Source organism: Hemitrygon akajei, chromosome 30 (assembly GCF_048418815.1).
Source record: "Hemitrygon akajei chromosome 30, sHemAka1.3, whole genome shotgun sequence".
Classification (NCBI taxonomy): Eukaryota; Metazoa; Chordata; class Chondrichthyes; order Myliobatiformes; family Dasyatidae; genus Hemitrygon; species Hemitrygon akajei.
In genome coordinates, this window is record NC_133153.1 from 42,607,610 (window position 1) to 42,633,757 (window position 26,148).

At 40.3% G+C, this 26,148-nt stretch overlaps 1 protein-coding gene across 2 annotated transcripts in view; it reads left to right on the forward strand.

Moving 5' to 3' along the window:
- The window catches only part of megf11 (multiple EGF-like-domains 11), a 411,744-nt gene that overhangs the window by 252,017 nt on the left and 133,579 nt on the right, over positions 1-26,148 (forward strand). For both annotated transcript variants that reach the window (XM_073032726.1, XM_073032727.1), the window contains exons 6-8: positions 2,531-2,777; positions 19,103-19,223; positions 20,776-20,912. In XM_073032726.1, coding sequence (XP_072888827.1) covers positions 2,531-2,777; positions 19,103-19,223; positions 20,776-20,912 — 505 coding nt within the window. The remainder of the gene's footprint in view (positions 1-2,530; positions 2,778-19,102; positions 19,224-20,775; positions 20,913-26,148) is intronic.

The window sequence follows — 26,148 nt, forward strand, 5'->3', positions numbered from 1 at the left end:
GAGAGTTGATAATGGACCACTGGAAAATGATGCTGGTGAGGTAGTAATGGGGGGGGGGGGGGACAAACATGCTAGAAGAACTTAATGAGTACTTTGCATCAGTCTTCGATGTGGAAGACACTGGCAGTGTGCCAGAGGTCCGTGAATTTAGGGGAGAAGGAGTGAGTGCCATTGCTATGACAAAGGAAAAAGTGCCAGGCAAACTGAAAGATCTTAAAGTGGATAAGTCACCTGGGCCAGATGGACTACATCCCAGAGTCCTGAGAGAGGTTGCTGAAGAGATAATAGAGTTCAATATGGAGAGCAATGTTGTTAGTCGCTTTTTCACATTAGTTTCTCACTCTGGTTAAGCAGGTCTTTGGTTAGATCCCTTGGATTCTATCAGGTTACTTCGAGTTAAGCTAGTCATAGATAAGGCCTACAAACAAGTATTAAGTCAGTAATTTGTATAAACAAAGGATCTAAAGAGATTTGTGTCAAAGTTGGGTGTGTTTGCTTCCTGCCAATATATTAGCTGCGGACTACTGGCCATATTGTAGTTTCAGTAGCCCAAGTATTGCCTGAGGGGTGGTACGCATCAGATCAAAGTAGAAAGATGTGTGAGAGGCTAAAATTAGCAAAGTCTGTTTGGCTTCCAGCGTCTGTCAAAATAGAATTGTTGTGTACGAGCGCTCCAGATTCATTCCTGCAGTGAATGAGTTCACTTTCATTAAACTAACACATAAAACATAAATCATTGCATCTGCATAGGCAGTTCTCAGTGTGGACTGATGCCACACAAGGTCTTTCTATTCTGTTCGCTCAGCCATAATGAGAAAATGGAATGAATTGTGAGCAGTGTATCGTTTCCATTTATATATATATATATATATATATATATATATATGGACATTTATTACAATTTCTATGTCCTCTGATATAGATTTACAGATCCAAAGTTGTGGGGGAAATTTCTCACCTTGCTTTTCACACAAAAGAATTGGCAACTCTGCTTTAGTTTTATTTTGCTGATTACTAAAGCTGTTAATCTATTTAAGTATTGAATAAGAACAGGAAAACATCTTCCTGACACATCATTACAAATGCTTTGTTACGTTTAAACTCTGTCTTGGCCACAGAAGCCAGGTTAGTAATGAAGGTGTTTAATTTTCATGGGAGGTCTGTGGCCATTGGTATTTCAAGGGATTAGTGCTGAGACCTCTGTTGTTTGAGTGTATATACCCGGTAAATATTATATTGTATAATATAATTTTCTGTAAATCTATTAGGGGAACGGAGGGCCATGGTCACTGTGCAGGTCAAGGGGGGTAGGCAGTTTAAATGGTTCAGTCTGTTTCTGTGCTGTACTTTTCAATGACTTTAATAAATAATATATATACACTACGTGGCCACTTTATTAGGAAAGGAGTGCAACTTGGTGTAGTCTTCTGCTGCTGGAGTTCATCTTCAAGGTTTGACATGTATGTTCAGAGATGCTCTTCTGCACACCATTGTTGTAATGTGGTTATCTGAGTTGCTGTCACCTTCCTGTCAGCTTGAGATGGTTGACCATTCTCCTCAAACCTTTCTCATTAACATGGCATTTTCACCAGTAGAACTGCCACTCACTGGATATATTTTGCACTATTCTCTGTAAAATCTTGAGACTGTTGTGTGTGAAAATCCCAGAAAGGTCAGCAGTTTCTGAGATACTCAGACCTCCCCATCTGCCACCAACAATTATTCCACAGTCAAAGTCACTTAAATCACATTTCTTCTCCATTCTGATGTTTGATCTGAACAACAACTTAACCTCTTGACCATGTAACCTACTGAATGTTGAAAGGACTAGTGGTGGGGGTATCCAGAACTAGAGGGCCCAGCCTCAAAATTGAGGGGTGACCCTTTAGAACAGAGGTAAGGAGGAATTTTTTTAAGCCAAAGAGTAATAGAACTGTGGAATGCTCTGCCACAGGCTGCGGTAGAGGCCAAGTCCGTGGATATATTTAAGAGGAAGTTGATCGTTTCCTGATCAGTCAGGGCATCAAAGGATATGGCGAGAAGGCAGGCGATGGGGTTGTGTGGGGTCCAGGATCATCCACGATGGAATGGTGGAGCAGACTCAATGGGCTAAATGGCCTAATTCTGCTCTTATGTCTTAGGGTCTTATGTCCGCCTGCTTTTATGCATTGAATTGCTGCCACATGATTGGCTGATTAGATATATACAGTATAATATTACATATATATAAAATGCTTTGGACTAAAATGTATGGATTCAGACCACGTACAGGCAGGTGGTATTGATTCAATTTGACATCATGGTCAACACAGACATCGTAGTCCAAAAGGCCTGTTTCTGTGCTGGACTCTTATATATTCCATAGGAGTGAAATTATTTTTGTTTTTCAGTCCTACAGAGCAATGGTCCCCAACCACCATGCTTGGGGACCACTGCTATAGAGTGCTGGGGCTTTTGTTGATTAACCCAGTCATGTTGCTGTACTAATGTAGTTCTTGCTATTTTAATGTTTTGTTTTTCCCCACTGCAGGTTGTGATAGTGAACACTGGGGACCACACTGCAGTAACCGGTGCCAGTGTCAGAACAGAGCCCTGTGTAATCCCATCACCGGGGCCTGTGTCTGTGCTGATGGCTATGAGGGATGGCGCTGTGAAGAGCGCTGTGACCAAGGATCTTATGGCAAAGGATGTCAATATAAGTGTCAGTGCCAAAATGCTGCTACTTGTGATCACGAGACTGGAGAATGCCACTGTCCTCCTGGTTATACTGGTGTCTTGTAAGTGCAAACTAAAGTTACACTTTACTCCCCAAGTTCATTGATTGTCTAATTTCAATCTTGTTTATTTTGCATATATGTGCAGAAAATGCAGTGAATATTTTATTCAGAAATCAATCTGCTGTGCTGGTCCAAAGATGATTTACTGTATGTCGACCATTGAGATTCACTGTTAAAATCTGTTACACATATGTAGCTTTATACTTTATTTAGGTCCTCCCACATATTTATAATTCGCAATTTCCAAATGGCTCTTTCTTAAAAAGTTTTTCCAACTTCCAACTTTACGTAGCTTTGCAGGCTACGCAATAATCACAGCACAGTTTATTTATAACTCACTTAAAAAGGAACAAAATGATGGTTAGTGTGAGAAATCAGTATCACACTTCCAAAGCAACACACACAAAATGCTGGAGGAACTCAGGCAGGGTCCTGATGAAGGGTCTCAGTCCAAAACTTTGACTGTTTATTCCTCTCCATAGTTGGTGCCTGACTTGCCAAATACCACCAGCATTTTGTATGTGTATTACCTCCTTTCCATAGATACTACCTAACCTGCTGAGTTCCTCCGACATTGTGTGTGTGTTGCTCTGGATTTCCAGCATCTGCACCATTTCTTGTGTTTATAATGCAAGGTAATTTGAAGAAAGTTGTTTACTGAATTTAATATTTGTCTGAAATGACAGTTGCCAAATTCGACTTGAATAATTTGATATTACTATACCAGTTCATTGTAATTAGTTTGTGTAATGATTTCTTACAGCCACATGATTGATGGACATACTCTTGTCAGCTTAAAGACTGGTTTGCAGATTTTGCAGAGGTTTTACTGCTTTCAATTCCTTGGTAGAAAAGATATTTTAGGATATTTTGCAGTTTGAAAAAACCTGGGTAAGGTGGATTTTAGTAGCGTAAGACAGTAGTGGCAGAGGCAGATTGGGAGCAATTGCTAGAGGGAAAGCAACAGTCGATAAGTGGGAGATGTTTAACAATAAAAGTTCAAAGTCAGCTTGTCCTTGCAAGAGGCAATAATGGTAAATTTAGGTAACCTTGGTTTACAAAGGATATTATTAAGGGAAAAGAAGGAAGCATATGGTATCAATAGGAAACATGTATAGAATGAGTCCTTTGGAGTTCATAGGAGATATAGGAGAAACTCAAGGAAAAAATAATGAGGCCAGAAAGGGGCCATAAACCCGCCTCCAGCTGAACATGAATGCCAATGAACACAGTCAGCAGGGATTTTGGGTTTGATGCGTATGTTCCATTTTGTTCATTTTTTTGTGCGGGAGGAGGATCTGGGGGTTGACGTGCCTGTTCTGTTTTGTTTGTTTTTTTTGTGCAGGGGAGAGATTTCGGGATCAATATGCCTGATCCATTTTGTTTGCTTTTTGTGCTGGGAGGAGTATTTGGGGTCAATGTGCCTGATCCGTTTTTGTTCTTTTTTTTGTGGGGAGGTGGGATTTGAGGAAGATAATTGTGCTGCCTTATTTTTTTCTTCCTTGATTTCATAGCTACCTGGAGAATTGAAGAATTTCAGAGTTGTATACTTTAATAATAAAATGAACCTTTGAAATGAAAGAGCGTTCTTCCAGGGCCAAGATGCTAAACACATTACCAACAGTCATACACAGCACAAGGCATATATAAGACAGCAGTAAAATATAGTCACATAAAAATCATATAGTTCAAGTCCCTGGGTCTATGAATGTTGCAGCAGTCTGCAGTCAAACACAATACAGCAGGTTTTCCACAGAGCAAACACTGGAGAGCAGCACACAGCCTCCAGCATCAACTCTGATGCTTCTATCCTTGGTGGTTGCAAACAGGCAACGCTGAGGCTTGAGGCCTAAGGAGAATCTTGAAACCGTTTATAAGTACAAGATTGTAACCAATAGGTCCCTTCAGGGACTAGAGGGTTAAACTGTGTGGGCAGCTAGGGGATAAAGTGAGATGCTAAATGACACGTATTATCAATATTAACCACAGAGGCTGGGGAATTAACGCAGGGCTATGCTGATGTACTGGAGCATGTCTGTATTGGGAAGGAGGATGTACAGAGCCCAGTCTCCAGTGCTGGATGGGATCTTTCCCAAGATATCCCAATATTAACTTTCCTAATATTGTCTGGCATCTCCTTAGAGTAACACACACAAATGCTGGTGGAACGCAGCAGGCCAGGCAGCATCTATAGTCTGGCCTGCTGCGTTCCACCAGCATTTTGTGTGTGTTGCTTGAATTTCCAACATCTGCAGATTTTCTCCTGTTTGTGTTTTTAAAATCTGCTTAGACAATGGGTTTGGATGGGATGGAGTTTCTTAGGTGTGGTCAGGAAGGTTTCCTGACGCAATATGTAGATAAGCCAACTAGAGGAGAGGCTGTACTTGATCTAGTATTGCGAAATGAACCTGGTCAGGTGTCAGATCTTTCAGTGGGAGAGCATTTTGGAAGTAGAACTCTATCTCCTTTACCATAGTACTGGAGAGGGATATGAGCAGACAGTTTGTGAAAGCATTTATTTGGGGTAGGAGGAAATATGATGCTATTGGGCAGGAACTTGGGAACATAAATTGGGAGCAGATGTTTTCAGGGAAATGCATGGCAGAAATGTGGAAAATGTTCAGGGAATATTTGAATGGAGTTCTGTATAGGTATGTTCCATTGAGGCAGGGAAAGGATGGTAGAGTAAAAGAACCATGGTGTACAAAGGATGTAGAACATCTAGTTAAGTAAAGAAAAGCTTATGAAAGGTTCAAGAAGCAAGATACTGTTAGAGCTCTAGAAAATTACAAGATTGCCAGGAAGGGGCTTAAGAATGGAATTAGGAGAGCTAGAAGGGGCCATGAGAAGGCCTTGGCGAGCAGGATTAAGGAAAGCCCCAAGGCATTCTATAAGTCTGTGAAGAGCAAGAGGATGAGCCGTGTGAGAATAGGACCAATCAGGAGCGAGAACGGAAACGTGTGCATGGAGTTGGAAAAGGCAGCAGAGGTACTTACTGAATACTTTGCTTCAGTATTCACCAGGAAAGAGGACCTTGGCAGTTGTGGGGATGACTTACAGTGGACTGAAATGCTTGAGCATATAGACAGTAAGAAAGAGGATGTGCTGGAACTTTTGAAAAGCATTTAGATAAGTTGCCAGGTCCAGACAACATATATCCCAGGGTACTGCGGGAAGCAAGGAAGGGGATTGCTGAGCCTCTGGCGATGATCTTTGCATCATCAATAGGGACGGGAGTAGTACCAGAGGATTGAAGGGTTGAAAATGTTGTTCCCTTGTTCAAGAAATCAACCTTCAACCGTGGGATTGAGTTCAAGAGCCATTAGATAGATAGATAGATACTTTATTCATCCCCATGGGGAAATTCAACACTTTTTCCAATGTCCCATACACTTGTTGTAGCAAAACTAATTACATACAATACTTAACTCAGTAAAAATATGATATGCATCTAAATCACTCTCTCAAAAAGCATTAATAATAGCTTTTAAAAAGTTCTTAAGTAGCTTACTTAAATACATTAAATACAATCAACCCCGGCACTTTAACATATCTTACTCCTGGCGGTTGAATTGTAAAGCCTAATGGCATTGGGGAGTATTGACCTCTTCATCCTGTCTGAGGAGCATTGCATTGATAGCAACCTGTCGCTGAAACTGCTTCTCTGTCTCTGGATGGTGCTATGTAGAGGATGTTCAAGGTTTTCCATAATTGACCGTAGCCTACTCAGCGCCCTTCGCTCAGCTACCGATGTTATACTCTCCAGTACTTTGCCCACGACAGAGCCCGCCTTCCTTACCAGCTTATGGTAATTATGGTAACATTATGGTAATGTTAAAGCTATATAGGACCTCAATTATACCAAATTCTGGTTACCTCACTACAGGGGGGATGTGGATACTATAGAGAAAGTGAAGAGGAGATTTATAAGGATGTTGCCTGGATTGGGGAGCATGCCTTATGAGAATAGGTTGAGTGAACTTGCTTTTTTCTCCTTGGAGCGACAGAGGATGAGAAGTGACCTGATAGAGGTGTATAAGATGATGAGAGGCATTGATTGTGTGGATAGTCAGAGTCTTTTTCCCAGGGCTGAAATGGCTAACATGAGGGGGCATAGTTTTAAGGTGTTTGCAAGTAGGTACAAGGGGGATGTCAGAGGTAAGTTTTTCACACAGAGTGGTGAGTGCATAAAATGCCCTGACAGTGGTGGTGGAGACAGATACAATAAAGTCTTTTAAGAGACTTCCGGTAAGATGGCGATTGCTTAGCTGCTCTGAACTTTTGTTCCGTTACTGTCGCTATCTTTGCACTAAATGTCTCCATTTTTTAAACCTTAGTTAGGAACTTTTTCGGTATCTTTTACTTGCCTGTGAACATATCTAACTTACAATGTCTAGCAAGAGTTCTAAATCCGGGAGAAAGGAAGCTATGGCTCTCTCAGACGAGACCCTGGCTGCACTCGGACAGCTCTGAGACAAAATTTTAAAGGAATTTAAAACCGCTTTCAAACAGTTGGAAGACAAACTGGATCGGATCAACGATAAAGTGGACAAACATGCTGAACACCTATCTTGCATCAATTCGACTTCTGAAGATTTAGAAAGTCGTGTTTGATACTTGGAGACTCTCTGTTCCAGCTTAGAGGAAAAATGTAACAAACTCCTTTCCAAAATGGTGGATCTCAAAAATCGCAGCAGACGCTGCAATCTTAGAATTCTTGGATTGCCAGAGGCCACCGAACAGGGATCAACAGTGAAGTTTTTCGCCGAGTTTCTCTGTGAGATATTCGGGAAAGATTTGCTTCCGAACCTGCCTGAGCTCGAACGGGCACACAGGGTCTACGTTCCCCCCAGAATTCTGGGCTCCCGCCCGCGGCCAGTAATCTTGTGCTTCCATCAATACCAGGTAAAACACAGTCTGATTGTGGAGGCACGTCGCAGAGGTTCTTTTACTTTCCAGGATACAACCATTCACTTTGTGGAAGATTTTGCACCCCAGACCTTAAAGATGCGCGCTGAGTTTAAAGGCGCAATGAAAGTGCTTTTTGCTCGTGGTTTTAAACCCTCTCTTCGTACTCCTGCCGATCTACGAATCAAGCTTAATACCAGAAAATACAAGTGGTTCGAATCAGCGAAGGAAGCTGAAGCATTTGTGACAAGTCTTCCGGCTATCCAGTCAGCTTCGGAACCCGATCGGACCTCCTAAAATGGTGGATAAGTACTTCTCATAGTAAAATTACTTTTTCTAGACTCAGACTTTACTTGAATCACTCAGACATTATTCATTGAAACTCTAAGGGCTGTTGACAATCTCTCCCGGGATTTGGTGTGTGTGTAATCTATTTTTATTCTTGTATAACTTTATCTACAGAGTTCTACAACTGACTCTAACTTGTTTTGGAGGTTTGAAGTCTTTAGTGAAGGCTTCCCTGTTTGTTGGTTCACAGTTTAATTGCTGATTTATTTTTCCTTTTTTTATATTTATTTATTTTATTTTTTTTCTTTTCTTCACCCCTTTTTTCTAATCTCTGAATTTTTTTCTCTCTCTGTAAATGGTTGATAAATACTCGTCTTGAATTTATAATTTTCCCCTTCCTCTCCTTTTTTTTTACTTTTTTTTCCCTTTCTCTTACTTTATTCTTCTATAATTTTTCGCGGGTAGGTTAGTTTTGGTTTTCTTCCGATTTTCTCTGTATTAAGTTTTATATTTCTGCAGAAGGTGTTCTAATCTGTAGTTATGTTTTCTAGTGCATAAACTAGTTACTATTTGCTATAGTATTTATACGGAATTGCTGTTAATGACACAGATCTGGAAGTTGTATTTGGGTTAATTTTTTTGGTAGAGCTAGCTACTTGTTTTGGTAGCTGTCTAGTTTTGGGTTGTGTGGATGGGGTGGATTTTCCAGTTCCAACATCACTCACTGTATTTATTGTTTCTCTTTATTGCTCAGGACATGTATATGTTTTGATTTTACGAATCTATGTTTACATCTCTGCTCCCAGACTGCTATTGTACTGCTTGACTTTTTATATGCCTGCTGCCTTTTATGCATTAGTAATTGATAATGGCTAGTGCACTTAAATTCGTGAGCTGGAATGTAAAGGGATTGAATCACCCTGTTAAAAGGAGGAAGGTATTCTCACATATCAAACAACTCAAAGCTGACATTGCTTTCCTTCAAGAAACTCATATTCATTGTTTTGATAACTCCCGGCTTCTGTCAAAGTGGGCGGGTCAGCATTTTCATTCATCCTTTGCCGCTAAAGCTAGGGGAGTCTCCATTCTTATTAACTCAAATATTCCTTTTGAACTCCATAATAAAATATCTGATACAAATGGCCGTTTTATTATTGTTTCTGGTAAACTATATAACACTAAAGTTGCACTAGCAAACCTGTATGCCCCAACTTTGATGATGTTAACTTTTTTGAACGGTTTTTTTCCTCACTACCAGACTTAAACTCATACTCTCTTATACTGGGTGGTGACTTCAACTGTTGGTTGGATCCTAATCTGGATCGATCGTCCTCTGTTACCAGATCACCTACTAAATCTGCCTTAGCTATCCAATCGTTTCTCTCTAATTTTGGTATCTCTGATATATGGCGTTTCCTCCATCCTACAGAGAGAGATTATTCTTTTTTCTCACATGTTCACCATACCTTCACTAGAATTGACTATTTCTTACTCGATAACCAACTTATTCCATTTGCCCACTCTTGTGACTATCAGAGTATACTGATTTCTGACCATGCCCCAATTACTCTCTCTCTAAACTTTCCTGGTCTTCCTCAGAGGAATAAACACTGGCGGTTTGATTCAACTTTATTATCGGATGATGATTTTTCAAAATTTATTAAGGATCAGATAACCTTTTATTTTAACACTAATACATCACCTGAAGTGCCATCCCAGATTGTCTGGGATGCCGTGAAAGCATATCTGAGGGGTCAAATAATCTCTTACACAGCAAATCTCAACAGAAGATCCCGTGCAGATCGATTAGACCTCATTAACCAGATTAAAGAATTGGATCAAATATATGCCCAAACTAAGAACCCTGAATTATACAAGAAGCGCGTTGAACTCCAAACTAAATTTAACCTTCTGTCCACTCAACCTGTCGAACGCCAACTTCTCGAAAGCAAGAGTCACTTTTACATTCATGGGGATAAGTCTGGTAAATTCCTAGCCAATCAGCTGAGGCGTTCCAAAGCCAAACAACATATTACAAAGATCCGGAAGGAGAATGGAGACTTTACATCGGATCATTTAGAAATTAATGACGCATTTAAAAAATTTTATTCTCGGCTTTATTCCTCTGAATCTCTGAATGACAATATCTCTGTTGATCAATATTTACAGAATCTGAATATCCCCTCACTTTCATCTGATTTCAAAGCCAAACTCAATGCGCCTATATCATCAGAAGAAATATCTTTTGCAATTTCTGCACTGTCCTCAGGGAAATCTCCTGGACCTGATGGGTTCCCTGTAGAATTTTATAAATCATTCTCTTCACTTCTTTCTCCTCAGTTACTTTCAGTATTATCCGACTTGTTTAATTACGGCAAATTGCCACCCTCTTTCAATGAGGCATCTATTATTCTTCTTTTAAAAAAGGGCAAAGACCCAACAGAGTGTTCCTCGTATAGGCCGATCTCTCTGCTCAATGTTGATGTAAAGATCTTAGCTAAAGTTTTGGCTCATAGATTAGAAACCGTTATTCCCTCCATTATCTCTGATGACCAAACAGGCTTTATTAAAAACCGTCTCCTTTTTTTAACATTTGGCGTCTATTTAATATCTTATACTCACCTCCAACTGGGATTCCTGAATGTGTTATTTCCCTCGATGCAGAGAAAGCATTTGATCGTATAGAGTGGAACTACCTTTTTGCAGTCTTAGAAAAATTTGACCTCGGCCAAAGTTTCATCTCTTGGATCCAATTGCTGTACCTGTGTCCTACTGCTTCAGTTTTAACTAATTTTCAGAAATCCCAAGTATTTAATCTCAAACATGGCACCCGTCAGGGATGCCCCTTAAGTCCCTTTCTCTTTGATTTGGCTGTAGAACCTCTGGCGATAGCATTTCGAAACTGTCCTGAATTGACCGGGATTTGGAGAGGGGGTATTGAGCATAAAGTTTCTCTCTATGCTGATGACTTATTACTCTTTCTCTCAAATCCGTCTACATCCTTACCTCTAATGTTTTCACTTCTTGACCAGTTTAGCCAGATCTCTGGCTATAAACTTAATTTACATAAGAGTGAACTTTTCCCAATTAATAAAGAAGCACAAGAACCAACATTTCATGATCTCCCTTTTAAAGTAGTCCATAATCAATTTACTTATCTTGGAATTATAGTCACAAGGAAGTTTAAAGATCTCTTTCGTGAAAACTTTGCCAATCTTTCATATGCTATAAAACAGAGTCTGGTTAAATGGTCACCTCTATCTATGTCTTTGGTAGGTCGTATTAATGTTGTTAAAATGTATGTTCTCCCCAAATTTTTATACTTATTTCAATCTATCCCAATTTTTATTCCTAAATCTTTTTTTGATTCCTTAGACTCTATTATTTTGTCATATCTGTGGCAGAATAAGCGCTCTAGAATTAATAAAATCCATCTCCAAAAATCTAAAAAAGAGGGTGGCATGGCTTTACCTAACTTTCGTTTATATTATTGGGCAGCTAATATACGTTGTGCTACCTTCTGGTCTTTCTTCCACGGCCAACCCGAGTGCCCTAACTGGGTGGCAATGGAGTTGAGCTCCACTAAAGAATTATCTATCTCTGCACTTCTTGGCTCTGCACTCCCTAGTAGTCTGCCCAGATCAATAGCTAATCCTCTTGTTAGACCCACTTTGCGTATATGGGCTCAGTTCAGGAAATGCTATGGTTTCCAGGGGTTTTCCGTTTCCAGCCCTGTCGCACATAATCACCTTTTTTTACCTACTACGTACGATTCAGCATTCCATGTTTGGTATAGGAAGGGCATTAGACATTTTGAAGATCTTTTCATTGATAATCGCTTCGCTTCTTTTCAGCAGCTCTCTGTTAAGTTCAACCTGCCTAACGCTCACTTTTTCAGATATCTCCAAATCCGACACTTTATTGCTCCTTTAATTCCTAACTTTCCTGAAATGCCTGCGAAAAATGCTATGGACCTATTTCTTTCCATTAATCCACTAGGTAAAGGTTTAATATCAATTATCCGAGATAAACTAGCAGCCTTACGACGGGCCCCTGTGGATAAAATTAAAATGGCCTAGGAGCAAGATTTAAATATCTCCTTATCCGAGGAGAGCAGGGACTCAGTTCTCAAATCGGTTAACTCAACCTCTCTTTGTGCTCGCCATTGCCTTTTACAGTTTAAGATTGTTCATAGAGCCCATATGTCTAAATCTAAACTATCTCGATTCTACCCTAGCATTAGTCCGCTCTGTGATAAATGCAAGAGGGGCGTGGCCTCTCTCATCCATATGTACTGGTTCTGTCCTAGCTTGGAGAAATTCTGGAAAGATGTCTTCACTACGTTATCGTGTATTCTGAATCAGCACCTAGAACCAAACCCCTTAATTGCTCTGTTCGGTTTTTGGGGCGAGACAGACTTATGTCTGGGTCCGACCAAATGCCGAATACTATCCTTTGCCTCTCTCCTGGCTAGATGCTTGATCCTCCTTAGATGGAGAGATATTGCCCTGCCCACTCATGCGCAATGGCTTAACGACATTATGGCCTGCTTGGACCACGAAAAAATTCATTATTCAGTTCTTAATTTGGATCTAAAGTTCCATAAGGTCTGGGGACCTTTTATCGAGTACTTTCATAACCTTCCTCTTGACTAGGGTTTTTCTTTTCTTCTTTTCGGTCCCTTGCTTTCAGCTCCCTTTTTTTTTCTGGTGGTAGGCATTATTATCCTCTGTTGCTAAGTGTATTCACAGTCTGGGAGTTTGACTGTCCGGACTTATACTCTCTATATTGTGTTGTGGTCGGTCTGGAGTTGTTGTTGTTTTTTCTTGTGTTATGGGGCTTGGGGAGGATACTAAGCTTACCTGTCTTTAATTTAGGTGCTTTTTTGATAAATTCTCTTCCTTTGTAGCATATTGTTATTGTATGCTTAATTTTGCACTGTATTAATGCTCCTCATTGGGATTTGGGGTTTTTAATTTGTAAAATGTTTTGAAAAACTAATTTAAAAATTTTTTTTAAAAAAAGTCTTTTAAGAGACTCTTAAATAGGTACATGGAGCTTAGAAAAATAGAGCGCTAAGCGGGAAGGAAATTCTAGGCAGTTTCTAGAGTAGGTTACGTGGTCGGCACAACATTGTGGGCCGAAGAGCCTGTAATGTGCTGTAGATTCCTATGTTCCTTGTTCTATGTTAAAATGCTCAGAGAAGCAAGGACAGAAATAGCTGTGGCTCTGTCAGAAATTTTTGCATCTTCATTTGCAGTAGATAAGGTATTGGAATATTAGAAGATAGCTAATCTTGTCTGCTTGTTCAGAAAGGACATTAGAACTAAGCCTAGAAACTACAGGCCGATAAGCATTACATCAGAAGTAGAGAAGTCTTTGAAGATCTGAGGGGACAGGATTTGTGTTCACTTGGAAAGGCAGGAACTGGCTGGGAGGAGTCAGTGTGGTTTTGTGCAAGAGAGATCCTGTCTTACAAATCCAAATGAGCTTTTAATAATAACTAAAAAAAAATGATGGAAGGCAGAACTGTAAATGTAGTTTATATGGATTTCAAACAGATCTTTTGACAAGGTCCTGCATAGTAGGCTGGTCCAGAATGTTAAGGCTGAATGATTCTGAGTTACGTTCACTGGTTTTAGGAGGCAGTAGGTAGTGGTGGATGGGTATTTTTCTGACTAGAAATCTGTAATGAGTAGTGTAGTGCTGGGACTTTGCTTTTTGATGTGTATTGGATATGTATTTGGAGGTATGATCTTGTACTTTATCATTTATCTGCACTGCACTTTTTCAGTAGCTTTTACACCTTATTCTGCATTTTGTTCTTGCTTTACCTTGTTCTAGCTCAATGCACTGTGTAATGATTTGATCTGTATGAACAGGATGCAAGACAAGCTTTTCTCTGTATCTTGGTACATGTGACAATTATAAACCAGAAACGATTAATACGGTTGCAGATGGTCCGAAAACTGCTAATGCTGTTGATAGTGAGGAGTGTTAGTCTCAGGCTACAGAATGATCAGAGTGATGTTGATCATCAGGTAAACTGGGCAGGGCAGTGGCATATGGAGATTAATCATCATGAGTGTGAAGTGGTGCATTTTGGGGAGTCTAGTAAAGAAAGATGTGTACCATGTACTGTAGAGCCCTTGGGAGCGCTGAGGAAGAAAGGAGTGTTGATGGTCTAGAATGGGTTTAGTGTGGGTAGGATGTACACCATGTACTGTAGCGCCCTTGGGAGCGCTGAGGAAGAAAGGAGTGTTGATGGTCTAGAATGGGTTTAGTGTGGGTAGGATGTACACCATGTACTGTAGAGCCCTTGGGAGCGCTGAGGAAGAAAGGAGTGTTGATGGTCTAGAATGGGTTTAGTGTGGGTAGGATGTACACCATGTACTGTAGAGCCCTTGGGAGCGCTGAGGAGGAAAGGAGTGTTGATGGTCTAGAATGGGTTTAGTGTGGGTAGGATGTACACCATGTACTGTAGAGCCCTTGGGAGCGCTGAGGAAGAAAGGAGTGTTGATGGTCTAGAATGGGTTTAGTGTGGGTAGGATGTACACCATGTACTGTAGAGCCCTTGGGAGCGCTGAGGAAGAAAGGAGTGTTGATGGTCTAGAATGGGTTTAGTGTGGGTAGGATGTACACCATGTACTGTAGAGCCCTTGGGAGCGCTGAGGAAGAAAGCAATGCTGACGGTTAAGTGCCAGGTGAGCAGGTCAGTGGAAATCACTTGGAGGTTGCTTGCATTCATTATCCATGCGTGGATTTCTATAAAGTCCTGCTGTTGCATGATCACTCTCAATCTGTGGAGCTGTGGATTTCTCAGAGATATTGGCCACTCCATCCGTGCCCACACTCAACATATCATCCTGTCATAATCTTCAGTAAATATGCCTGTTCCTTATCAGTACCTCAAAAGGCTTTTTCCTTCCATGACTTCCTGTTTCACTGTTCTATCTCCAACAACATCCACTTCTTTTCTCACTGCAGCTTTCCAAATAATACCTCCCCTTCCCTCCATGCAGGGGCCTAAGCATTTTTCTAATCTAGTGTACAGCAGCTAAAAACTGGGAAGACGTTGCACTCAATAGATACACCTGGAGGAAAACTGTTTAAGATGGAGTTGTGCTACATGGGAGTGACCTTCACTGTGCCACAGAGAACAAGTAACAGTTATGAAAGGGGAGACTGAACAATCAAAAGACCCAACCACAGCTACCACTTATTCGTGCCCAGACTGCCCAGAATATGTGGATCCCAGATTGGCCTCTGCAGCCACCGGAGAACTCAGCAATAGATAATCCCTTAGGAGAACATCATACTCGACTTGAGTGATTGCTCTATTACAGCATTCAGTGTTGACAAATAGTCTCTACACTGGAGAAACTAAATTCAGATAGAGTTGCTGATTTGCAGAGCACCTCATTTCAGGTTTCAACAGTTACCCTGAGTTTTAGGCTGGGTGTCATTATCATTCTGCAGCATCCTCCCATATTGAGGTCTCTGTCTTTGGCCTCATACACTATTCCAGTGAAGTCCACTGGAAACTCAAGGAACAACATTTCATCTTGCGATTGACCGTATTGCAGCTCTCAGAACATAATATTGAATTTAATAACCGAGCCCTTTCAGTTTGTATCAGAACAGGTCTGTTCTGATGAAAGAACCTGTCACATTTACTCAGTTCATATCTTTCTCCACAGATGCTACCTAATTCTCTATTAGTTTTGATTTCCAACATCAACTGGATTTTGTATCTCAGAATCTTAGCATTTTTATTTTTACTCTCTCCTCTGATGAAATTAATGTCATTCTACTCACATCTCCAGAAAGACCAGATGCATTTAACACACATTTACCACTGTTTGGGTTATTCAGGTTCTCCATAACTCTACTTTATCATAGGCATTTTCTTTGCTTTCTCTAAACTTAAAACTTCTCCCAATTCTAATGAAAGGCCATTGACCTGTTTCTCTCTCCATATTTGCTGACTGACCTACAGTGTATTTTCAGCATTTTCTGTTTCCATTTCAATCTACAGTTTCTTTCGCAGTTGAATGGCTGAATTCAGTGTCCATTTCAGGAGCATCCTACCATACCTCAAAACATAAGCTCACTAAGCACCTCTGCTGCCTCTCGGAGGAATTGCTTGGTTAATAACAGTAGTAGTGAAAAATTAGCAACAGCAGAATCTAACATAGAACATGGGACAGTACAACACAGTACAGGGCCTTTGGCCCACCACTTTGTGCCTACCTTCTAATCTACTCCAACGTCAATCTAGCCCTTCCCTCCTGCATAGCCCTCCATTTTTCTAACATCCATGTGCCTATCAAAGAGTCTCTTAAATGTCCCTATTGTATCTACCTCCATCACCACTCCTGGCAGAACATTTCATGCACCCAGCATTTTGTGTAAAAGAAAATTACCTCCGACATCCCCCCATATACATTCCTCCAATCATCTTAAAATTATGCTTCCTTGTTTTTGTCCTGGGCAAAAGTCTCTGGCTGTCCATTCTATATATGCTTCATCATCTTGTACACCACTATCCAATTACCGTTCATCACCCTCTCCAAAGATAATTTATAGCAAATATAGCCCCCTTGTAGGCAATGCTGAAGAGATTCACAAAGATAATTTTTTGTTCAGTTCACACATAGCTTTATGTGAGGATCTGAGGAACATTCATTCCAAGAGATATGCATCTTTCCTTTAGAATACTGATGTTCACAGCTCATATCTTACTGCATCATACTCATTAGAAACCAGCTTTTATGCAATCCTTATGTTTGTCAATGGGTGACAACATTTTTGACTCTAGAATTCAAAATGAAATCAGTGAACATAGTAGAAATATCACCAATGGAAAATTCAAATTACGTGTGACACAAAATGCTGGAGGAAATCAACAGATCAGGCAGCATCTTTAGAATGGAATAAGTAGTCGACATTTTGGGTCATGACCCTTAATCAGGACTGGAAAGGAAAGACAGAATAGGAAGGCAGGTGATGGGTGAGACCAGGTGAGAGAGAAGGTGGGTGGGTTGAAGAGACAACCTGGAATTCTGGAGCACCATATACAGTATACTAATTGATTCTGACAATTACTCTCCCCTTCTTCCCCTCCACCTGTCCTGGACGAGCACCCAGTGATGTCGCATCTGAATTCCAGCTCATTAGCCACAAATTCACCTGCATTATCTTCCTATTTCTTGCCTCACTAGCACTTAGCACAAAGTCAGTTTCAAAATTAAAATCCTACTGATACTGATTTGTAACTTTTAACTTAACTCCCTAAATTCTATTTTCAAAACTTTCTCCTCCTTACTGTCTTTGTCGTTATGACTGGTATGGACCATGACCTCTGGCTACACACCTTTCAGAACGTCCTATGCCCACTCAGAGACCTCCTCAACAACAGAGCAGAGAAGCAATTCACCATGCTGGAGTTGCTCCCAGTTTCACAGAGTGATCATCAGCTTCCCGTCTGATTATTGGTTCACTGTGTTGATGGAGAAGGAGTGTTGAGAGGGTCATTTCCTTGTATTAGCATCTATGATTTAGGGTTGAGAAGACACAATTCTCCATTTGGGATTCTGTGTAGACTATGCTTTATCCTCTATCCAGGCTGAGCAAGGACACCCAGTGGCCCATTCTCCTTCCTGCTCCTCAGTCTCTCCGGGTTCTACCTCAAGGCCCTCAGGCTCTAGATCTCACACTGTTCCTCTGCAGCCAGCTACTGTCAATGGTTTACAAGTTGGGCATGATGTCTCTGTACTGCTCGGCATAGACTGTAAAGCACCATGAACAGATGTAGGCTATGAATTTTAAGGAGATCATTAAAGTCTTCTATTTCTGTTTTCAGTCTTGTAGGACTGTATCTGCTCAGCTGCTGGGGTTGGTGAGCATACTGTATGAGGAGCTTTGAAAGTATAGGGTAGTACCCCAGGGTTTATGCTTCTTGACAGTGCTGGTTACTGAAGCTGACTATAATTTGGACTTCTTCTGGAGGAAGGAGTCATGCATGCTTCTCAGAAATGTGACATTTATTATGACAAAGTTCTGCAATCCACATTCACCTAGACTTTTAGTGAGTGGAACCTTCCCTATTAATGAAAAGGTCAGGGTGGTGTCAGTCCAGATTTGGAATTATCTCAGAGAGATCACTAGTGTGGATAAAATTAACTTTTGTTGAGTATAAAGCAACTTAAAAAGTGGATGTTATCTGATCCACTATCTGGTTCTTGTAGTCCTAAGAAATGGACTGTGTGAGATACCATTGGTTCATTTTGGATAATACAGAGATTCCACCAGCAGTCAATTGCTTTTGAAAACAGGAAGAAAAATTTCAGTTTTGTACTTTTGAAGCTTTGTACATTTAGTTACCAAAGGAGATTATTTACATAAATAAAAAGAAAATATCAATTGAACACTGTGTGAAAATGATCTCAGAAGTGCCTTTCAGCTTCTGTAGTTTCTTGTGGATTCTGACCTTAACAGTAACACATAACATTGTGCATTGTAAAAACTGACTTCAATGGCTGATTCAGTCGAACTCAAGATTGTTTAACGTCATTTCTTGTACACAAGCATAAAGAGAATGAAATAATTTTTACTCCAGATCCAATGCAGCACAAAAACACCCACAAAAGTTAAAGAACAATAATAATACTAAAAAACACACAATAATATAAATACATAAGATAGTTTACATATATAGATTATTTGAATGTCCATAAGGTGATACTAGGCTGTACATAAGGTGATTTTGACAACAACATTAAACACTAAGTGCAAAAATGTTTTTAATCATTGGAAGGTAAAAGAACTATACGTTTCTTCAAATATGTAACAATATTTGGTTCCAATTGTGTTTCATTCTCTAAAAGTGTTGTGAAACACAAAATAGCCTTGTGTTAACATCTCAGCAAACTGAATATTCATGTTAACGAATATAAGCACATAAAATGATCCAGTATCGGTATTGTTAGTAATAGTAGAATTCACTGACAGTTGAATCAGCCCACAGGGATATTCGTCAAATTAGATATAACTGAACAAGTGAAGTCTTGTACTGTTTGGGTTCAGTATTGCAATGACCAGCCAGTTTACCCTCTATTAACCTGCAGCTGTGAAGAACGCTGTCCTCCTGGCAGTCATGGAGCCCAATGTGAGTCACGGTGCCCATGTCAGAATGGTGGGAAATGTCACCATATTACTGGAGAATGCTCCTGTCCAGCTGGGTGGATGGTAAGCAAAAATTAAAATTCTCTCTCATTTTGGTATGATTATTTTGGCTTCAGGGTTCATTAACAATTATTATCTTAGATTAGCATATGAATATATCAGGTTAGTCTGCATGTGCAGAGAATAAAAATCCATTAACATTTCAGTTAGATAATATCCAGCATTTAATTTTTGTTCCGCCTTACACCGTGTCAGTTCTGCCACACTTGTCCCAGACTCAGAACACTACTCGTGAAATCGTAGTTCAGAGCCCTCAGGTTGACATCTGGGCTGAAGTCCACCATGGTAGTGGTTCACAATCCCTCTTTGGATAACACATAAAATTATGTTGAAAACAAAATACACCAGCATCTCATCCTGAACAATATAAAACTGATTTAGTTTTAGTGCAGAGCTGAAATGAATTCTGGAGTTAAATCTGAAGTGACAGTAAGGTGACCATGCTACTTGTCAGAAAGCAGTGAGAGAGAATGGAATTGCTCTACTAGAAAGTTGTTCAATTACATTTTAATTAATTTGTAATAAAAGCAGACAATGCTAGAAGTACACAGTATGTTGGAGAGGGAAGAGGAAGGAGGGTGGCATGGTAGTGTAGCCGTTAGCACAACTGCTTTACAACGATCACTGATCGGAGTTCAGTTCAGTTTCTCCCCATGACTGTGTGGTTTTCCTCCAGGTCCTGTGGTGTCAAATCACATTCCAGAGATGTCTGGGCTGGGGTTAGTGAGTTGTAGGCATGGTACGTTGTCACCAGAAACATGACAACACCTGCGAGCTGACCCTAGCGCAATCTTAACTGATTTGATTTGGCGCATTTTACTGTATGTTTAGATGTACATATGACAAATAAAGCTAATCTTTAATAAAATATCTTTTAACAGTCCTGGTCAATGGCTTTTTATTAGAACTGATATACTGAGAATTTCCAGCAATTTTTCTTTACACTAATTTTTCAGCATCTGCAATATAGGGCTTTTATGAACTTGGCTTAGTGAAGGCAAATTCCTTTAACTCTACAACTGTAATAAAATAAAACATGACTGGAAGAGTTAGAATGCATTACATCTTACTGCATAAGAACATTTCCATTTCTTGGTATAAACAGGGAAGGTTCTAGCAGGATTTTATCCTTGCCACAGGTCAAAACAATCATCAGATCTTAATTATTAAAATGAATAGCTTTCTTGCTAGTTTTCTTGTGCCACATTCTAAATGGGTTACATGAGAAAATCATGGCCAAAGGCACATCAGATCAACACTTGCTGTGAAAATTTCTTTTGGAAAGATTGTTGCGTATTGCCACGCTGAATAACTCTAACCTTGGCACTCTAAACCCTCAAAATAAAATGAAGCAATTTATTATCAGCAAAATGAGCCACACACAGAATTGTGTAAGTCACTTATACTTACACTATTGGGTTATTGTGTAAATTAACAGTAATCCACACCATTACTAGAAATGTATGGCGATTGGATTGTATTAGAATATTATCCCATCTGTACCAAGCAGATGAGTCTAACTATAACAGTGATTTTTACTTTATCCGATTTGTAGGGGTCAGTATGTGCACAACCATGTCCTTTTGGAAAGTTTGGGATCAATTGTACCCAAGAGTGTCCTTGCCATAATGGAGGGCGTTGTGACCACGTGACAGGCAGGTGCCATTGTACAGCTGGATATGCAGGTGACAGGTAAGAACATACCCAGCACAGCACACTGTTATATCCTGGTGTAAGAAAATCACAATGTAAAGAAAACAAATTTCACCAAATGCTAGGATAATGATGAACCTTTCTGCTCTCAGCACAAATCTGGCACTCGTGAGGGTTACCCATACTCCATACAGAAAGAAATTGATGTGACTTCCTCCTGCACTCTATTGCTATATATCTCTACATGTTATCAGAAATACAGTGGTGTAATTGGATGGTTGTGCACTACTCCACATTCAGGGGCATTGATCCTTCTGAAAATCAGTTCATTTTCAATCTGTTTTTGGATCTCTGAGAAAATCATGGTCATAAGCAGCATTGAAGTAATGGCCAAGAAGGAAACTTTATCTCTGATTGCATTGATTGAAACCTGACCAGTGTTGCCTTATTAATAAATGAACGATCTCATATGTAATCATAGAAACCCTACAGCACAATACAGGTCATTCGGCCCACAAAGTTGTGCCAAATGTGTCCCTACCTTAGAAATTACTAGGCTTACCCATAGCCCTCTATTTTTTAAACTCCATGTACCTATCCAAAAGTCTCTTAAAAGACCCTATCATATCCGCCTCCACCACCGTTGCCAACAGCCCATTCCACACACTCACCACTCTCTGAGTAACAAACTTACCCCTGATATCTCCTTCGTACCTACTTCCCAGCACCTTAAACCTGTGTCCTCTTGTGGCAACTATTTCAGCCCTGGGAAAAAGCCTCTGACTATCCACATGATCAATGCCTCTCATCATCTTATACACCTCTATCAGGTCACCTCTCATCCTCCATCACTCCAAGAAGAAAAGGCCGAGTTTACTCAATCTATTCTCATAAGGCATGCTTCCCAATCTAGGCAACATCCTTGTAAATCTCCTCTGCACCCTTTCTATGGCTTCCACCTCCTTCCTGTAGTGAGGCGACCAGAACTGAGCACAGTACTCCAAGTGGGGTCTGACCAGGGTCCTGTATAGCTGCAACATTACCTCTTGGCTCCGAAACTCAATCCCACGATTGATGAAGGCCAATACACTGTATGCCTTCTTAACCACAGAGTCAACCTGCGCAGCTGCTTTGAGTGTCCTATGGACTCAGACCCCAAGATCCCTCTGATCCTCCACACTGCCAGGAATCTTACCATTAATACTATATTCTGCCATCATATTTGACCTACTAAAATGAACCACTTCACACTTATCTGGGTTAAACTCCATCTGCCACTTCTCGGCCCAGTTTTGCATCCTATCAATGTCCCGCTGTTATCTCTGACAGCCCTCCACACTATCCACAACACCTCCAACCTTTGTGTCATCAGCAAACTTACTAACCCATCCCTTAACTTCCTCATCCAGGTCATTCAATCGTTTTGAGCAGGCAGTTTTGTCATATTAATAGACACCCCTGTAGGAATTCTTACTCTCAAAAGAGTAAAACACGTGCAGAACTAGAGACAAATTATGTTATGAAACAATAAAAATGACACACAGAATAATCTGTCCCACTCAGCAGAAAGCTTCAGTAGCAGCACTCCATGTGAGGAGTTGTCTCTTCTAATTAAAAGATTAACAAAGGTTTTATTCATTGGAATGGAGGAGAATGAGGGTAACGTTATAGATTCTGCAACTTCCCTTGCCAGTCCTGAAGATGGGACTGGGTCCAAAACATCAACAGTTTATTCATTTCCATAGATGCTGCTTAACCTGCTGAGCTCCTCCAGCATTTTGTGTGTGTGCTACATAATGTTTAAATTATGAGAGGCATGGATAAGGTGGACAGTAACAGTCACTTCTCCAGGATAGGAGAGTCCAAAACTAGACACATAGATTTACGTTGCAAGGGGAAAAAGTTTAAAAGGGACCTGAGAACAACTTATTCATGCAGAGGGTGGTGAGTATATGGGGTAAGCTGCCAGAAGAAGTGGTTGGGGCATTTAAGAAGCATTTAGATGGATGTAGGAAGGGGCAGGACCTAAACTGATGTAGGCCAAGCACAAAAAATTGAGACTAAGTAGGTGGCACACGTCAGCATGGTGTCGTTGGGCTGAAGGGCCTGGTATTCATGCTGCAGTGCTCAATGACGATGAAAAAATGATGAAGAAGTATGGTTTAGTCATCAGAGAATGACATGTCACAGAGCACCTCGTTCACTCTTATTGTATATATACTTCTTCATTACCCATGAAAAATTGTGACAAGTCAGTTGTGCTATCTATCATGACATTCACAAGTCACTTAATACAGAATCTTTTGCCTCTTTTGAGTTCTGTGTATACCTACATAATACTTGGTGGAATATTTGCCAGCAATTTAGTGTTATTTATGTCAAAAATTTGACTAAAGAAAGGTTGTCATTCATTGTAGCTACCAGGAGACAGAGATGAGAGCGTGGGCTTAAATTGTGGGGAGATATGTGTGTAATGTAACCGCAACAGTGACTGAAAAATTATCCAGTCAGTTGAGTAAATATAGTTTTGATTTCTGTGCTTCTGGGACCACATGTTTATAGATTAATGTCATTCTTCTGTTTCAGTCTTACTAAGAGAAGCAGAATTTATAACAATCTGAGATAAAATAGTTAATTATGAGTCACTGGAAATGTACAGGGATTGTACAACTGAATAAATTGTTACAACATATTCAAGAGGGATATTCTGAAAATATAATTAAATTTAGTAGTTTTATAAGATCCTGTACATGCAATAATTTATTTGACTTTTTTCAGTAAGATATATCATCTGGTATTTAATATTTTCATAAATTGCCTCATTAATTTTGTGAGCACCAACAGAATTAACCCAGCTGGACTGATAATTATAGATTGCGTTAATATTCCCTGCTGGCAATAATCATGCTCTCAGCAGTTGGAAAACACCACCAGCGCAATCTCACAACTAAATGCAGCTACACGTAATCATATGTTTATAATGTAATTGAAATATATCTGGCCTCTAACACTGTTGCAATAGATTTATGGTTTGTATGGAAAAAGATATTTAACTCACTAACAGGGTCCCTCTGTGACTATTTGTGGTGTTTAGAGTGAACTAAATATTAGTAATCTGTTTGAATAAATGACTGCAAAGCCTTTAGCCGCGCAGGGAGAGGTAATGGGCTACTATAGATCATTTGTCATTCTCCTTATTTGTTTGTGCCTGCTGATTCTTTGCATTGTGATGGCAACGTTAGAGTTATCAGAAAATCCACGCAAAGGGAAGAAAGGATGAAAGCTTCCATTTCTCATTTCCATTTTTATTACAAGTAGTTTTAAAACCTGGAATACCTGAAATCCAGCCTGTACACACTGCAGTTGAGAGGGGTTGGGGGAAATTGCATTGAGACCTATCAACTGTTGAAATCCTTAGCCCTTTGTCTCTTCCACCCATCGAACGGTGAAAGGCCTTACTAGAGTGGATATAGAGAGGCTGTTTCCTGTGGTGGGGGAGTCTAAGACCAGAGGACACAGCCTCAAAAAGGGGGGGCACTATTTTAGAACAGAGTTGAGGAGGACTTTCTTTAGTCAGAGAGTGTTAAATGCGTGGAATTTTTTGCCACAGGCAGCTGTGGAGGCCAAGCCATTGGGCATTTTTAAGGCAATGGTTGATAGATTCTTGATAGGTCATGGCATGAAGGGATATGGGGGTATTCTGTTCCTCTGCCTTATGGTCTATCACCTCCCAGCTTCTCACTTCATCCTCCCTCCCCCACTCAACCACCTTTCCCCTCACCTGCTCTCAACCATCAGCTGCCAGCTTGTACTCCTTCCTTTCCCCCCACCTTCTCATTCTGGCTTCATTGCCCTTCCTTTCCAGTCCTGATGATGGGCCTCGGCCCGAAACATCGACTGTTTTTTCCCCTCCAAAGAGGCTGCCTCACCTGCTGAGTTCCTCCAGCATTTTATATGTGTTGCCTTAAATTTCACCTCTTTGATAACATACAGTATCCACACCTATCTTTTTTTTACAGTTGATCTTTGCCAACAGGGATGATTGACTGGATGTCATATCAAGAAATCTAATACTATTTTAGTCAACCAGAGTGAGAAGGTGGTGAAGAAACACCATCAGTTATCTTTCTAAATTTAGAATTCTTTTAAGCAGACTAGCAAGTGCTGTTTTTCCAAGTTCCTATGGATGCAACTTTTTACACTGCAAAGGTAAAAGTCAAGTTCATAGTACGCAGTACTACCAGCTGTGCTTCTGAAAAGGGTGATTGTAGACATCCTCTGGATCTTCTGCAGTCCACCAGCAGAAGATCAAACAGGATTTTTTTCCCCTTGCAGCAACCCCAATGTAATTTCATTTCATTGCCCTGAGTCAGGACTTGGAATAAATACATAAAGATTGAGCAGGATCCCCACTGTCAGGAGGAGCGTTGGATAAGAAGTTTCATGAATGTTACGCTTCAGACTATCACTAGTGAGTGAAAGGTCAACGTTTAGAGCCTTTGCACACTATCTGAAATGTACTGATGCTGAGGGGCTGATGCACCAGGAAAATCAGACAGAATGCCATTGAGCTCACTCTGCTCCCTGTTATTTACATACAGGTTGCGAATGTTAGGAGGCTATCAATCCAATTTTCTTTGATATCAGAAAGTACAACTAAAGAAAATCCCATTTTATGTTTCTGAGTGAATTTTCTGCTGTAATTAGTTTGGGAGATTAGGTGAAATGCTAACTGTCCAGTTGGGTGCAAGTTAAAAAGACCAATTGAATAAAACCTTCCTCCTTTCCTAAGTCTAACAGTCCACTCTGAAGTGGCTATGATGAGTCACACTTACTCCTCACAATTGCAGCCTCAGCCAGGGATATTCGAAGTCCTTAGGACAAGAAAATAGAACAGGTCAGACCTTCAGCCCAGGATCTTTTCAACTGAATAGCCCTCCATTTCTTTATGATCCATGTGTCTATCTGAGAGTCTCTTAAACATTCTGGTGTTTCTGCCTCTACCACCACCCCTGGCAGAGCATTCCACGCACCCACTACTCTGTAAAACACTGGCCTCTGGTAAAAAAAGGATTATAAACACTTTTGTAAAGCTGTGTTACAGCAAGGTTTGGGAACAAAGTGTTCAGTAGTGTTCAGCCAACCCATCACACCACAATAATGTTCAGCCAATCCCTCACATCCACAATAGTATTTTGTATGCCATGGCCAAACTACATGCTACAGAGCTCATTTTGATTCAGACCTCACCGTGGACTCACAGAGAACAATATTA